At 37.8% G+C, this 16219-nt stretch overlaps 1 protein-coding gene across 1 annotated transcript in view; it reads left to right on the top strand.

The window, feature by feature from the left end:
• col7a1 (collagen, type VII, alpha 1) overlaps positions 1-16219 on the top strand; it is a 166336-nt gene that overhangs the window by 32869 nt on the left and 117248 nt on the right. Inside the window, exons 14-35 of the mRNA XM_055221855.1 lie at positions 3144-3260; positions 3511-3657; positions 4082-4207; positions 4518-4664; positions 5066-5188; positions 5870-6136; positions 7154-7297; positions 7903-8034; positions 8704-8850; positions 9539-9667; positions 9745-9894; positions 10317-10453; positions 11804-11930; positions 12460-12603; positions 13045-13214; positions 13290-13331; positions 13583-13609; positions 13685-13729; positions 14708-14827; positions 14910-14981; positions 15907-15942; positions 16099-16152. Of these exons, the coding sequence (XP_055077830.1) occupies positions 3144-3260; positions 3511-3657; positions 4082-4207; positions 4518-4664; positions 5066-5188; positions 5870-6136; positions 7154-7297; positions 7903-8034; positions 8704-8850; positions 9539-9667; positions 9745-9894; positions 10317-10453; positions 11804-11930; positions 12460-12603; positions 13045-13214; positions 13290-13331; positions 13583-13609; positions 13685-13729; positions 14708-14827; positions 14910-14981; positions 15907-15942; positions 16099-16152 (2603 nt within the window). The remainder of the gene's footprint in view (positions 1-3143; positions 3261-3510; positions 3658-4081; positions 4208-4517; positions 4665-5065; positions 5189-5869; positions 6137-7153; positions 7298-7902; positions 8035-8703; positions 8851-9538; positions 9668-9744; positions 9895-10316; positions 10454-11803; positions 11931-12459; positions 12604-13044; positions 13215-13289; positions 13332-13582; positions 13610-13684; positions 13730-14707; positions 14828-14909; positions 14982-15906; positions 15943-16098; positions 16153-16219) is intronic.

Here is a 16219-nt window from a genome sequence, read left to right as displayed (position 1 = left end):
ACGTTTTTACACACTTGTCTTTTTAGCATCTGCTGTGAGTCAGATCCACTGCTGCTATTTAAACCTGAGTCAGACGAACACACACGAACAGCATGTGATTTCAAAGCCTTTTCACATACACATCTGTCCATATAATACACCACAACCAGTCTGCTCCATAATCTGTTTATTCCTGTTTAAACCAGTTCCACGTCACTTGTTTCGTCTGGACGGAGGTTGTCACGATATGAAATTTTAGTGTGATTATTGTGAAAAAAAAAAGTATTATATGATTATTTACAATTATTGACACCAAGGACACTGCAAGCTTAGTGTAGGGATGAATGCTTTGTGAACATTTATGTCACAAGATTTGCAATTTTTGTTTTAAAGGCCTCATATTACACTATTTTTTGATCTATGTTAGAATGTTTTCTTATCACAAACATACTTGGAGTTGTGTTTTGTTTTTATTCATATTTAAAATATGCATATTTAGAAGTTCTTTTTTCAAACAGACACTGCGATTATTATTAAATAATTAAGTTTTTTTTATTTTTTTATTTTATCCTTATTTGAACTTTACATATTGTTGTAACAGCTGATTGAACCATTTGATACTGAAAAAATAAAATATAACGAAATTGAATTAAATATTTAATAAAAAAAATTAAAACTAAATAAACATCAAATGAATACATTAAAATTTAATAAATATCAAATTAAAACAAGCAATTTAGCAATTTGGTACGCCACCTTATATGATGCTAACAGTGCTTGCTGATTTAAGTGACATTCACAAAGCGGGATGATTGTTGGTAATATTTGGCACGTTTACGCTGAAAAAACTCCAGCGTCTTATCAGCGTGACTGAGGTGTAATGAGGTGGCGCCTTAACTTATTTGGCTTCATGCTGTCCGCTGCCACAGCAGACACCGGTCTGTCCATGTGTCCCACCGGAGTCACGGTGAAGCCAAGTGCTAAATGCGCTTCATCAGACTTCCTCGTCTTACTTTTCAGGTGACTTTCGTGCGTCTCATTACCTCCGTCTATCTCTGCCTTTGTTTTCATCCCTGTTAAAATGTTTTCCATAGTGACTCTTTAGCAAAAGTGTCTCTTGTTCACTGTCCTGTGTCACGATCTGTTCGCTCTCTCCTGTTCTTTGCTGTGTGCGACCTGCGTACGCCCTGTCTACAGCATCTACAGTGTCATACGCGGAGTCATACGCCCCCCAGGGGAGCACGCCCCACTATTTGAGAAGCACTGGTTTAGTGTAATATAGGACTTGTGTCCAAAAGAATTGACAAAAAGACTGACATATGAACTGACAAACTAATGCAAGAATCACATTTCAGAACAATATTTGTACAGATCTAAACTACAGGGTTAATGCAGAACAAAATGAAATATGTAGTTGTTTGGAAGTTGTGGTACTCCCTACAATTAATATTAATAAAGTATTTAATAAGGGGACCCAGAATAAGGAATAATGAATAGTCAGATTTGAATGGAAAATCAGTATCAAGTCTCCGGGCCTCATACTGATTGTAAATAAACTCCAGCATTAGACCTCCAGTTTCATGCCTGTTTTTATGTGTTTTTTTCCATTCACATTATCAAATCGATCACCATTCCCCTCGTATTTGACTTTATCAAATGAAACTACATGGAGTATAGATTTCACTGACCTGACTAAATTTTACTTCTTAAACGTACACTCTCTGGTGTAGGGTCCAGCACACTCTTGTCTCATACAGATGGTATTGCTTTGCCAGGAATGTTCCACAGTATGGCATTAACCTGATCTTGCTTTTTTTTCAATTGCGGGTGTTTATAATATCTTGAAAATAAGCTTTATTTATGTATGTATGTAGTATGTATCATCATATCTTCGTAGATCTGATTTGTAATGTGCCATGCCGGTATCATAACTAAATAACAGATTAATCACTAATGTTATCGGGGTCAAAGTGTACGCTGGTGAAATGTACGTTCAAGCACCATATCAACATAGTGTCTACATGTCTCATGTAGTCTGCTGATTTACACACAGGCCCCTCCATATATGTCCTTCAATATGGGACACTACAGAACTACAACTATTACTTTTTCTCCTTTCAATATTTTGTACCCTGGATAAACATGATTCTCAATTGACCTAAAAATCTTGACATGCCTAGTCTGCACTGTAGGCTATTTATTTGTTACACGAAAAAATGTTGGCTTCATTAACTAGAACCACATTAGAGGAATTAGTTATTTAGTTTAATCAGTTTAAATGATGCAAAGGGATATTTTGAGTGTGGCTGTACAAAGATGTGAACATGTTGCAAGGATTAGCCGGTGCTTATTTCTATGCATCCGTTTGTTTGGACAGGATCAGAGTCTGAGAAAACGAGTCATCTTTCATGTGGTAATTTGTGACATCTGAGCTGCTCTTGATTCAAAAGGGGCTTTTGAGTTTGACTTGTCCCCCCTGCGAGGCTCAAATAAAGGCGAACAGACTGGACTAAGATGAATGTGTTTGTATCCAACTGCACTGAATAGAAGAGAGGAGGAACATAAATATTAAAGGGTTATAGAGCAGACTTTACTGTTTCTGTCTTTATTCCGCGACATTATTTTCAAGTAACAAATTGTTATGAAAGTCCTTAACTAAAGTATTGTCTATTATTACTATACACTACTGCACATGATTTTAATAGTTTGATAATTGTATTTGTTTGGTTCTCACAATCTTTTATGTTTTACGACATTCGAGGTATGTCATTTAACAGGTCAAGTCAAATGTATTTATAAAACACACTTAAAAACAACCGCAGCTGCCCAAAGTTCTGTACAAAGGCAATCTTATAAAACAAAACATGCAAAAACAAGCTAAAACAATACAAATACAATTCAATACAAGAGTCCCGCTCAGCTTGTGTTAAAAGCCAGTGCCAACAAATGAGTTTTCAATAAAGATGTAAAAATATTTAAAGATCCGGCTATTCTAATACATTTAACAGCTGAAAGAAACATATTTTGTCATGTTCTAGTCCAAGGGTCAGTTCTGGTCTAATCTGTTCTAGTTCCAGTTTTGTGTGCTTAGTGAAAAAAAACCCAAACAACAAAAACGTAAACAACAACATTGCATTGACTGAATAAATACTTTTTCTGTCCAGAGCGTCAGGAGCAGCAGCAGCTCCGAGCGCTCACCACAGGCCCCTCCACCATCAGACTCATCTGGAGGTTCATCCAGTCGTCCAGAGGGTATCGACTCGAGTGGAGGGCTGGCGAGGGTGAGATGTTCTGCTAGAAGTTGTGTATTTCATTGTCCATTACATCAATAAAAAGGGCACAGTATATAAAAAAAACAGGTGCAGGAAGAGGCAAAAAACCCAAGAGGGCTTATAATAAAGCTTCCACCAATTAATTTTTTGTATCCATTTTAAAAAAGGCTACTGATTTACTCCTGCTAAATGCCCACATAAAATGTAACCAGCTGTTTGTGTTATTAGAATTAATTAAAGTGTTCATTTGACTCTGCAGGAGGCCGTGTGCAGAGCCTGTCCTTTCCCAGAGGCACCACAAACTTTGACCTGACAGGACTCCAGCCGAACACAGAGTACATCATCACTCTGTACACTCTGTATGAGGGACGAGAGGAGGCTACACCCGTGTCCACTGCAGGCAGAGGTCAGACAGTTATTTGAAATATACAAGGTATCCATGTAGCCTCAGCAAAGTCTTCTTGCCATGTAGCATCCCCTCATCAGTGTTTGCAATCACATCTTATCTTTTGCTTTAGTTCAGTGATGTCCCGTATCATTGTTCGATACACGATATCTATAACGTAGCCCCATAGAAACTAATAAAGTGTGCCTTCTCTTGATAATAGATCAACTTTGGCACACATCATCCTGTTTAAATAAAGGCCTAAGTGAAAAAATATACACTCTATACAAGGATATACTGTATATAATCAATATATCCATTCACTAAACCTATAAATAAAATGTGAGACTTGTTTGGTGTTGCAATAATACAATATACAAAACTGAGCATAATAATCCAGCCACAATAAAATCAGAAGAGTATTTACCATCTGTTCTTGTTGCAGAGGAGCAGCCGGTGGGCAGAGTGTCAAACCTGCGTGTGGTGGAGTCTCTGGGCAGCACCGTGAGACTGGGCTGGACTGGGGTCGCCGGGGCAACGCAGTACAGGATCATCATTCAAAACACAGAGGGTACGGGAATTTAGACTGATTTATTAGTGTCATAGTCATGTTTGCAGTACATTCTTCACACTTACATGTTCAAAGCACACTTAAAAAAGCTTCTTGTATTTTCTTAATCAGGTGGGTAATATCTGAAAAAAATGTAATATCAGTCCAATAAATATGCCAACCAAAATATCAATCTATCTCTAGTTCTCAGCTATTAGTGGTACTCAGAGTAGTTGCCAGTTTGGTATATTATTAATATCAGTTTTGCATTTTTGGTTCTATTCATATCCCTATTTTTGCGGATTAATATGTTTTTAAAAATTTTTATTAGATGGCAGTGATGAAGTTCGCACTATCCCTGGAAACCAGACGACCTTTGACCTGCGTGACCTCATAGTGGGCGTGTCTTATGCGGTCAGTGTCACGGCGATGGTGGGAGGCAACGAAGGAGATCCAGTGACTGTGTACATCAAACCAGGTGAGATCAGCTTTTGAACATTCAGAAAAGCAATTAAACAAAGGAATTTTGTTTGTCCCAAACACTAAACACTTAAATGAGAAGTAACACATCTTTATGTTGTTTTTGTTTTCATGTTTTCTCTTTTAATGACCATCTAACAGCATGCTTTATAGATCACATCTGCACTAAGTTTGAGGACATGTAGATTTTATTATGAAACTTTATTAGATGTTTGTTAAAGGCAAGCTTTGAATGATTTTTTTATTTCACTGATAAAGAGTTCAAATGCAGCCAATGCTCAAAGGCTTGTTCACAGATAATCAATCTAGAACATTAAAAATGAACTTATGAAATCATTCTACATTTCAACAATTGGATATAAAAATGAATTTGAAAGTTTGGTGGTTTCTTTGTTTCAGAACAAGTGGTGGGCCGAGTTGGCAACCTGAGAGTGACCAACTCCAACAGCAGGAGGATACGGATCAGCTGGATCGGAGTCAGTGGAGCCACAGGCTACAGAGTCACCTGGAGACAGGGCAACGGTGAGGGGTGGGGGTCAGGAAACAAAACAGACATTATAGGTAAAATCCTCCAGCTCAGGTTGTCCTCACCAAGCCTAGTTCATGATCTAGGAATGAATTGCGTGATTTGCACTCACCTCTCCTGACAGGTTGTGCAGTGGCATTGAAGGATGGGTGAAATGCAGAGCACAAATTTCCCTATGGGGACAATAAATACATTTTAACCTTATGTTTTGATGTACCAATCAAGACTATAGAGAACCACTTTAGGACCACATCCATTGAAATAACAGTAAATTGGTATAAAGATACAGTGAACTATATACTAAACTACTTCCTAAGAAGGCCTCAGTAACCAACTAGAGAGACCTACCTGGATGACTGAGGGATAACATAGACATGAGAGAAAAAGAAGAAACTCTCTGAACATAAACATTTTCAGTGGGCTAAGTGTTGCAACTGCCATAGAGGCTACAGTATAAGTGCACTTAATTAATTTCAATTTTAAATGTTTTAGAAAATGTTTTTTTTTGCCTCTGCTGTAAAATTATAATAATGCAATATTGGGAAAAATAATAATCTCACTCAGACACATCTGCGTCCAAGAGATTCAAGAATTGTCCCTAAAACATTACAGGTCTCTCTTCCAGGCCGTATATTACTAGTTTATAGTTTGTAAATTGCATCCTTCTTGTGCCCCAGGTCCAGAGCAGTCCCGCACAGTGGGCTTAGAGAGCACCTCCTTCACCATAGACGGGCTGTCCCCTGACGTTGCCGTGGTGATAGGTGTGTCCGCTCTGATTGGTGACCGGGCTGGGGAGGTGGTCACCCTTTCAACCCGGACAACCCCAAATGCGGGCTCAGTGTCCGGGCTGCGCATCGTCGACGTAACCACACAGAGGATCAGGATCAGCTGGGCCCCCTCGTCCAGAGCCACGGGATACAAGATCACATGGAGGAGGGATGATGGTCAGATGTTTTGAATGATTTACTATTATTATAAAAGTTCATTGCATTTATTGCAACTTTATAACGCTTCAAACCACTTTACAGTAGTTTACAATAGTGCACATGGATGGTTTTCAGAATCTAGAAACTAGATGTTTCCCTCATTGATTAGATAACATTTTATTAAGAAATATCCTAAGGGAAAAAAATCACACAATCTTATCATGAATATGGAAACCAGGCCCCAGAGCTGTTTATAATAAAAAAATGTAAATAATATTAACAATATTAATTTTATCTGTTCCATATCTCCATTAAATTACATTTGTAGACCACTGTCATGTGAAACAAGCAATTCTCCAAATAAATCAGATTTTCAGAGTTATGTACTATCTTGGAACAGTTCTCCAAGACATGTCTGTTTATGTATCTTTTGTAAGATTTATAGATTCACAAACTTTCAATGTAAAATAAAATACAATGTTATTTTTTGAGAGTCTTTTTTAAATTAAATTGAAATAAGTTTCACAATTTTCTCTTATCTAAAACCTCTGCCAAATGCTCAAATAAATTTTGTTATAGAAATAGTGTTTTAGTTGTGCAAAACTCTGCTGCCAGGCTTTTAACAGAAGCCCCCAGAGAGTCCCACATCACTCCAGTTTTATCATCCCTCCACAGTAAAGTTCAAGATTGGTTTTAAAATTTGATTTGTTACTTTTAGAGCACCCCACAGTACATCCTGGACCTTTTAACCCCTTACCCCTCTGGACGCACCCTCCTGTTCTCCAGTTAAAACCTGCTTGTGCTCCCTAAAAAACAAATTTAGAACTCGGGGGGACCTGTTCTTTCAGGCTACAGCCCCAATATTTCTCTCCAAGAAAACAACTCTGTATTCTTTTAAAAAGCAGCTGAAAACACTCACATTATTGTTGTGCTATTATTGTTGCTTATTTGGTGTACCTACTCTCTGTAAACCATTTAGCAATTTTATCTGTGAAAAGCTCTATACAAATAAAATGTACTTACTTTTATTTCTAGGTTTTGAGGCATCTCGTACAGTGGCAACTAATGTCTCCTCCTTCACCATCGATGGGCTGCAGGCGGACTCGGCCTACAGTGTGTTAGTGTCTGCTCTGAGCGGGTCCAGAGAGGGGAATCCTGCCACTATCACTGTCAGGACAGGTACGGTCCAGTCAAACGCATAGGACTGGTTTATAGATCATTTTTAAATTGAAATTGGAGATATGGGAAATAAGAGTATGTTGTATGATAGGACAATTTAAAGACTGTCAATAGATCTGATAAAAAGAAACATAAACTCAGTGTGTAATCTTCTCAAAAGGGGTAAGCCGACCATTTTGTATCACATTTTACTTTTTTTCACTTTGATGTTTTGTGCAATACTTGAACTTCATTCAAGACATTTTCAGGCATGTTTTAGCACAGTGCTTCTCAAACTTTTCACACCAACTACCATGTAAGATTATAAGAGTACTGCCAGATCTAAACACACACTATATCAGGTCTAATTTAGTTTTTGATTTAGGTATTTAAATTAAACTAAACTATGTCTAAAATGAGAATAAATCATAAACTGATAAGGTAGTTCTAAATGAAGATTCACATAAACACATTCATAGATTTGTCTTGAAGTAAAACAAATACTCAGTGGATCACCAGTCGAACACGCACCACAGTTTGAGAAACTACTGTTTTTGCACATTTGAAAAATTTATAAAATAACATTATAATGATGGTCCAAACACTTTTCCTAATCTTGATTCCAGAGTCGGATCAGTCCGTGGTGGGAACAGTGACTTCTCTCCAGGTTCAGGAGGCCCGAGGACAGGTGGTCCGGGTCACGTGGGTAGGAGTCCAGGGGGCAACGTCCTACAGAGTGTCCTGGAGGAGAACAGATGGTTTGTTAGTCGTGTTATTATTATTTCTGGCTTATTGTTCTTAGAGCACGTTCACTCTTGGGACTTTACTGGGGCTAAACTTGTAACTAAACCTGGAACTACACGAGACTAAACCGGACTAGAACTGCACCAAAACAAGGGAACATCAGGACTAAATATCACTCAAACCAGGACCAAACCAGGACAGTGTTACACTATTAAAATTGATACTCTACCTAGGTTTATTATGTGTTTTGATAGTATTGAACGTACCTCAATCAGCAGACACGACACATCATAGCAAGGATTTCTGAAATTAAAGCTGCATTCTATATTTTTTCTGGTGGAGAATCGGTATGGCAATCTATCTCGCACGTGTCACCACCAGGCCAAGTTACAGTTCAGATTTGAATCTAATAAATGCATGATTTAATCCCATACGATGAAACATCTCCATGGAAACAAGCAGGTGACAGACTCTCCATCAGAAAAGTTACATATTGCACCTTTAATATGGGGGGTTCTTAGTGTGGCATTTCTGGTCAGCTGAATAAGGGATGCCACAAACATAATCTATATTAAAGATTGAATTATGATACGTATGATATTATTATTATGATATTGTACACAACTTAAGTTGCACTCAAAATGTTGTTTATTTTGATGCCTGTTGCTTCCTCTGGCCTGTAGGGGGAGAGGTGCGCAGTCGTGAGGTGAGTGGGGACCAGACTGCAGTGGACTTGGATCAGCTGGACCCCGGGGCTCAGTACGAGGTCCAAGTCATGGCTCTGGTCCAGAACAGAGAGGGGACCCCAGTGTCTGTGAGAGTCACCACACGTGAGTCTAAACTTTACCAATGTTAACATGGGGATATTAGCATAGAAAGATGACATATTATGCTTTATTTCTGGTATTTTCTTCTACATTATTACATAAGTCAATTATTATTAGACCTTTCCTTTTAAATTGTACTGTATTGAGCCAAAGTTCAAGCATTGTTTCACATATTACATATTTTAAACTTGAGGTGTCCCCAGTGTCTATTGATCTGTCATATGTTTGTACTGGTCTTTCCTCCTAATTGGTTTGATCTGCATACATCCAGTTGCTTGTCACTAAAACAAATTTTGAAACACAATATATTGCTACACGATAAACGATAATGTTGAAACTACTTTATGCCACTGATACAATAAAAATAAAGCAGGCTAATCCCAGTAAACCACTTTTAAAGAGACAATATCATTAAAAGGCATGAGCGACTGAAAAAATAATTAGCTATGTAAGTTATTTATTCAAATGTCTACAGCTCAAATCGCATCATAGTACAACTAAAATAACAAAAAACTCCCCATTATTGCAAAGAAAATGTACACACAATTAAAATGACCCCAAAAATATATTGTTCCAACCATCATATACATACCACAAACTTTACTTGGGTTGCTTCTGGCCAATATTGTTAATCTCAGTGTGTCTTCTGTGTTTTAATCATCACATATAAAGCATACTTCACATGTTTCAGCTGGCACCTCCACCCCTCTGCCCACCACCAGGCTCCAGGTCTCAGAAGTGACCCAGAACTCTGTGCGTTTGGCCTGGGCTCCTGTCTCTGGGGTCACTGGGTATATTCTACGTTGGAGAGATGAGACAGGTGAAAACAACTGTAATGGGAATTTTAAGGGATTTATTATTACCATTCTAGTTAACATGTTTTTGTAACTCCATTAGACTCAGAGGCAGGTCTCACCATCACGCTCCCCTCTTCCTCAAACTCTTATCTCGTGACTGGACTGCGTTTGGGACGGAGGTATCGCTTCAGTCTTCAGCCTACTTTTGAGAGTGGACTGGGCTCTGAGACCTATGTAGATGAACACCCAGGTACCTTCACTAGTAGTTCTTTCATTCACTAGTACTACTACTACTATTACTACTACAATTGCTACTTCTGCTCATCATACTACTACTGTTACTACAATACATACAGCTACATCATAGTGTTTATTTAGCTTTCTTCATACAGTCGAAAACTCAATGAAAGAGTAACCCCTTCTTTTATTACTGCTCTGTCCTCTATAAAAGTATACAAAAAAGTTTACAAAACACACACACATGCACACACTGATATTTATAAAAACATGACTGGTGATAATGACATGCTATTTCACAAAAACTTTAAAATGTTTACTGTACTTTAAAAACTTTAGTTCTAAATGAGTCTTGTACTGAATATGTAATTATAGGCTTTCTTATGTAGTTTATTTTCCATAATCACATAATCCTCATATTCTCATCTCCTTCAGTGTGTGCGGGCGGTCGGTTGGATGTGGTGTTCCTGGTGCCTGCGTCCACAGACAGACTGAACCTGGCAAGACCCATGAGAGCTCTGCTGACCAGTGCAGCTCGTTCTCTCAACACCTTTGGGGAGAGAGATTCACAGGTCAATTTCCGTCTTCTCGTCCTTTTATTATGAATTAAAGCTGTTCACCTAATTTTCAAGCCATGAAAGTAGTAGATATTTATATCTAACTAGTTTATACTTCTCACAAACTGTATTTCCGGGCACATGCACATCTTTAGAACAGCTTTTTTAGATGAGGAAGTTAAGCAGGGTAAGGGAAGGGAAGGCAAGGCAAGGCAAGTTTATTTGTATAGCACCATTTGTACACAAAGGAATTCAAAGTGCTTTACAGAATAAGAAAGACATTAAAATCACAATACAACAAATCAAAACATAAATAATCATCATAAAAAAGAGCACAGAATACAAACCTTTCAGTCATATGCACAGCTTGATCCTGGATTTAAACATTGTCAAAGTAGAGGCCTGTCTCACATCTTCAGGAAGACTGTAGACCAGAGTGTCATACTGCATAGCACACACTGATTTTGTCTTTGCTGTTTTAACAATATACTTGGTAATGTAGCTTAACTCAGATCTATTCTATCAGACCTATTCAGAGTGATTTTTGCATGTTTGAACAGTCTTTAATCGCTTATTTTCAAGACGCTGTACTGCTGATCAATCCCCATTTTCACCACCACCGGTACACGCCCACTGCTCTGGACTAACTTTATTCTCCAATGTTATTTTTTTAATCAGTGATACGTGTAGGATTCGGCTACGCTGTATAGTGACTTTGATACAAAAAAAAATGAAATGAATGCTTACTAGCATCATCTGCAGTTATTCATAGGAGGGGACAACAGCTCCACGACTCTTTGTTGTAAGGACATTTTGGTTGTTTATTAAGTAATTTTAGATGAGTATTTCAATTTAAAATATCCACATTATAACATAATGATACATGGGTGTCACAGATTATATTCAGCAGACACAAACACAATAGGTCTTCTTTAAATGAATGTGGTTGTTCATATTGGGAAAAAAACAACAACCGTAAGACAATGATTGCAACCATAAAGGACTGGGCTGAAGCTTGGCCTAAACTAAACCTCATATCACATTATGTCAGGTTTTAAGATTGTTAATGCAAACACGTAACTGAAGTAATCTAACCAAGATTTAGGATTTGCAGACATTTATTTTGATACGTAAACAAAACAATACACATATCCTATTAGTAAGTATTAATTTGAGGGAATGAATATCCAAAAGCAGATTTAAAGTGCCAACAGTTTCACTTACCGTAGAGTGACACAAAATGTGTTCCCACCTTGCTCCAAACACTGGTCTTAAGTTGTTCTTATTTCTTTACGTGTGCCACTGATGAGTTGGACTTAGGAGTTGGACATGTAACATTGTGTGGATGTTTTCTCTGTGTTTCAGATGGGAGTTGTAGTTTACGGGTACAGACCTAAAATCTGGTTTCTGCTAAACCGCCACAGCCGATCTGACTCTCTGCTCCAGGAGATCCAGTCCACGCCCTTCGATGAGGGCCCGGGAAATAACATAGGTCTGTAAAACTCTATAGACACTTAGCAAAGCACACAGATCGTTGTGCTACAATACTAATTAATCTGTGTGATCCCTCAGTCGTCAAGGTAGGTTATATCGTAAAAGAAAATTTAATTCCGTCAACTTGACAAGTTCACACCTCAGAGTAGTTCAGTGGACTTAACTGATAACAGATACTCTTCACTGTAAACAACTAAGGTATGTGAGTTTCAGTGTAGCTAACTCCTGCCTTCTGACTATATAAGACACTGACTTACCAGAACCTTGTAAGAACTAAACCAAGGATGTGTGGCGAAACATATTAATTGATTTAAAAACTGTTGTCCAGAAGTCAATCTTCTCGTGAATACAATGTGATGAATTCAGTTTTTAAACCAACCAACAAAATAGTGAGAGTATTGTCCATCAGAACTTTGTTAAGGCAGTTGACCCTTTTTTATTGTTTTTTTGTGCACATAAGGAAATGGTATTTGATATTTTCTCTGTATGCATGTTGGTCAGTAGTATGTGTTTGTCTCTCTCTGCAGGCCAGGCAGTGAACTTCACCACTCAGTACCTCCTGACACCATCGGCTGGTCGCAGGCCTCGGGTTCCTGGGACAGTGGTGATCATCGCAGACCGCCGATCCCAAGACAATCTCACCCTGGCCGCCAACTACCTCAGAGCTACAGGTACAATAGACATACACATTAAATATATGTATGTGTTAAATGACATGTGTAATTACATAATAACATGGCACGCTATTGAGTCTGGACAAAATAGTCAAAACCTTTTGAAGCTCTGACGGAGGACCTTTAGGATAACTAATGTAGTATTGTGTAAAATAAATAAAATATCAGTATAATCATCCATCCATTTTCGGATTATGGAGACAGCAGGCACCAGCTGGTTTTGGGAGACTGTGAGGTCAGCAGAGAAACATAGTCCCTCTAGCTTGTCCTGGGTCTTCCCTGGGCTCCTTTCAACATGGAGGAGCAGTGGCTCTACTCTGAGCTCCTCTCTTGTGACTAAGCTCCTCACCTTATTTCTACAGGGATCCACCTTACAAGGGAAACAAATTTTGAAATGAAATAAGTTTAATATCAACTGTTTAAATATAATGTTTTCAGGGGTGACTGTGCTGGGCGTGGGAGTGGGCCAGGCAGACACAGAGGAGCTGCGCAGAGCTGTGACCGACAGCAGCCCTCAGAACATCCTGTACGCCACAGACGCTTCACAGCTCGACTCCCTTCACACCGAACTGTCCGACCTGCTCTGTGGCATCGCTCGCATACCTGAAGTAAGATCACAAAATGTCTCACATGATCAGTATAATGTACAATGATAGAGTTTTCATTTATACTTTTGTTCCTAGGTGTTTCCAGGCACCGATCAGTGTGCTATCCACTGTCCAAGGGTGAGACACTAACAAATAGAGTAATAAGTATGAAGTTGTATACTACTATCTATTCAACGCCATCCCCAATATTTTAATTTATAAAATTAATAGATACATTTTGTTGTTGCTGTTTCATGCTGATGTTTAAATCTGTTAATGGTACAAATTACAATGCTTAAAAAAACCCCAAAAAAACAAGTGTCTAAAAGTACTTTGATAATACTTGAATATTACTTCTATATGTAATAAATGTTTGTAACTACCCTTAGGGAGACAAGGGAGACCGTGGAGAGAAGGTACAGTATTTTAATTTACTATATTTAAAAAAAATAAATAAATAAATTTAAAATGTATTTATTTGGTCTTTTTAGGGTGAAAGAGGCAGAGATGGTGTGGATGGACGCAAGGGGGAGCCGGTGAGTCACTCTGCATCACCAAGTATCTCTTCAACAGTGACCACACAGACTAGAACAAATGTATAGTGGTTCTCAAACTTTTCACACCAAGCACTACCCAAGAAAATTTTGGCTCTCTGAGTTCTAAAAGACCTAAACTAGTTTTAAAACAGAACTTTACAAGGTTTTAACTAGGTTTAACCCAGAAGGACAGAAGCACAATTTTAATAGTTCTAAACTAAAAACTAAAAAAGACCTATCACAGTTTGAGAAACACTGACAGTCTATTGGTGTAGAGGTGTGATTTTGCCACTAGAGGGCAGAACAATCATTTGCTGTACCTTTTTGAACTGCATAGAACATATTTCATACTAAACTACATACGGCAAAGATGGTACAGCTGCAGTTACATTTGATATTGCTAATCCTGCTCATGTACAAAATAAATGAGAAATTATAAGGATGATAATCACACCACAAAACTGTAAATTATATATTGTAGCGTTCTGGTGCAAAAAAAACCACACCAAACTTCTTCTGGTTTAACACAAGGGCTACTGTAGAACATAGCCCTCGCCAAAACTCACTAGAGCCAGTCTCTAAAAAAGACCAGTAACTGACCAATAGAAACTTCATATCAACTTGTCGGCATAGCAACCAAGTGTCACACACAAAAGCATTTACATGAACAACAACAACAACACAAAAACAGTTACACAACAGTACACAACAAAAGCTGTCAACTCTGAACTAAACACAAAATATCAGATCATTACAATATACTAAATAAATTAAAAAATCGCACAAACAACAACACAGTTCAAAGCCATAGATTAAAGGTGGGTCTTAAGACGAGACTTAAAACCCAAACCCAAACTCCACTGTGGGGACTTTTCTAACAACATAACAAACAAGTTAATTAGAAGTTAATGATTTCTTGTAGTTGTTATTGACTGAACAACATGATAATTAAATTGAAGTGTGTGTTTTATGTTTCAGGGTCGCGATGGTCTCCCCGGGAGAGATGGGATAAGGGGTCCTGAGGGTCGCCCTGGTCCGCCTGGTCCCAGCGTGCCCATTGACCCCTCGGCTGGACTCAAAGGGGAGAAGGGGGAGAGGGTGAGTGTGCACGTAATGATGATGGTGGTTTAATTTGAACATATGTACAAAGGATTAAAAGTCAACGTGTTTGTCCTTTTAGGGATTTCCTGGAATCGATGGAAGCTCAGGGTTACCAGGGCGACCAGGTTCTCCAGGAAATGCAGGCATTCCAGTGAGCTATAAAAATATATATATATGGGGCTATTGAACCATTATATCAACACATTTGTCATTATTGCTTTATTTGTACTATATATACACAATTATATATAATACTACTATAAGACGTGAGTACAGTATCCAAAAATTTTACTTGTACAATGTCGTGAAACAAGAAAACGCAAGAAATAATTAAAAAAAAAACTTGAATCTACAACTCAAGCAAAGATTTGCAGAAGCTACTTGTATTAGTGGCAAAATGTATTCACTCTTTCAAGCTTTTGTCCAGTTGTCAGAGCTCAATTTTCTTTACTCATGTATAACTTTGATAAATATTTGCCACTTCCAGGTACTATAAAACCAAATGAGTAATTATTATAAAAGCTTCAAACCTGTTATGTATGTTTTAAGTTTAATGCTCATCATATAGTTTGAATGAAACACTATTGCAATCAAATACAAAATCAAATAACTAGAACAATCTCATAACCAATAGTTAGATCTGCTTTTTGGCCTCTGTTTACATGCAGAAATGAAATCGGGTTCATCAACTGGGGACTGGATTTTAGAGTAACAGTATTTGGAAAACAAAGATGGCCGACAATGAATTTTAAATAACTCTTTCAACCTGATTAGTTGCAAATTTCTTTTTCAAAGTTGTGCAGGTGTGAATGCTCAGAAAGAACATCAGATCTGTCTAACTCTACAGATCACATCCAATTTAATATACATGTAAATATAGTATATATATAAAAAACAACAAAAACGTAACATAAGGTGATCTATCTGCATGGGAATATGTAGCAAACTAGCAAAGGTCAGAAGAGGTACAATTTGGATTTTCAAGTTGTGGCATTTAAAACGTGCTTTGGAAAATGTGCCTCTAGAAATGTATATCATTATGTCAGTCAAATATCAAAGTGTTGTTTTTGTTTCAGGGTTCACAGGGTCTTCCAGGCATCAGAGGGACTCCAGTGAGTATAACTTAATACTTATGACAAAGAAAAATGGGTTGACACCACTATGTTAGCTCCCAATGCTTATTTATTTGCATACACCAAGCTATTGTATTTTTTGAGATTCAGGAATGTGCGTGAATATACATAGATTGTGATTTTCTTGTTGTTTAGGGTGAATCTGGTTTGCCTGGAGCTGTCGGGCCAAAGGGAGACAAGGGAGAAAGGGTAATACAGTATTTATGTAATGTGTTGTGAATATTTGGTTTATGTACTTTCTAAACATTTGACTTTT

This window comes from Periophthalmus magnuspinnatus, chromosome 5 (genome assembly GCF_009829125.3).
Source record: "Periophthalmus magnuspinnatus isolate fPerMag1 chromosome 5, fPerMag1.2.pri, whole genome shotgun sequence".
Classification (NCBI taxonomy): Eukaryota; Metazoa; Chordata; class Actinopteri; order Gobiiformes; family Gobiidae; genus Periophthalmus; species Periophthalmus magnuspinnatus.
The sequence above is the reverse complement of the archived record's forward strand: the minus strand, read 5'-3'. Positions and strand labels throughout refer to the sequence as shown.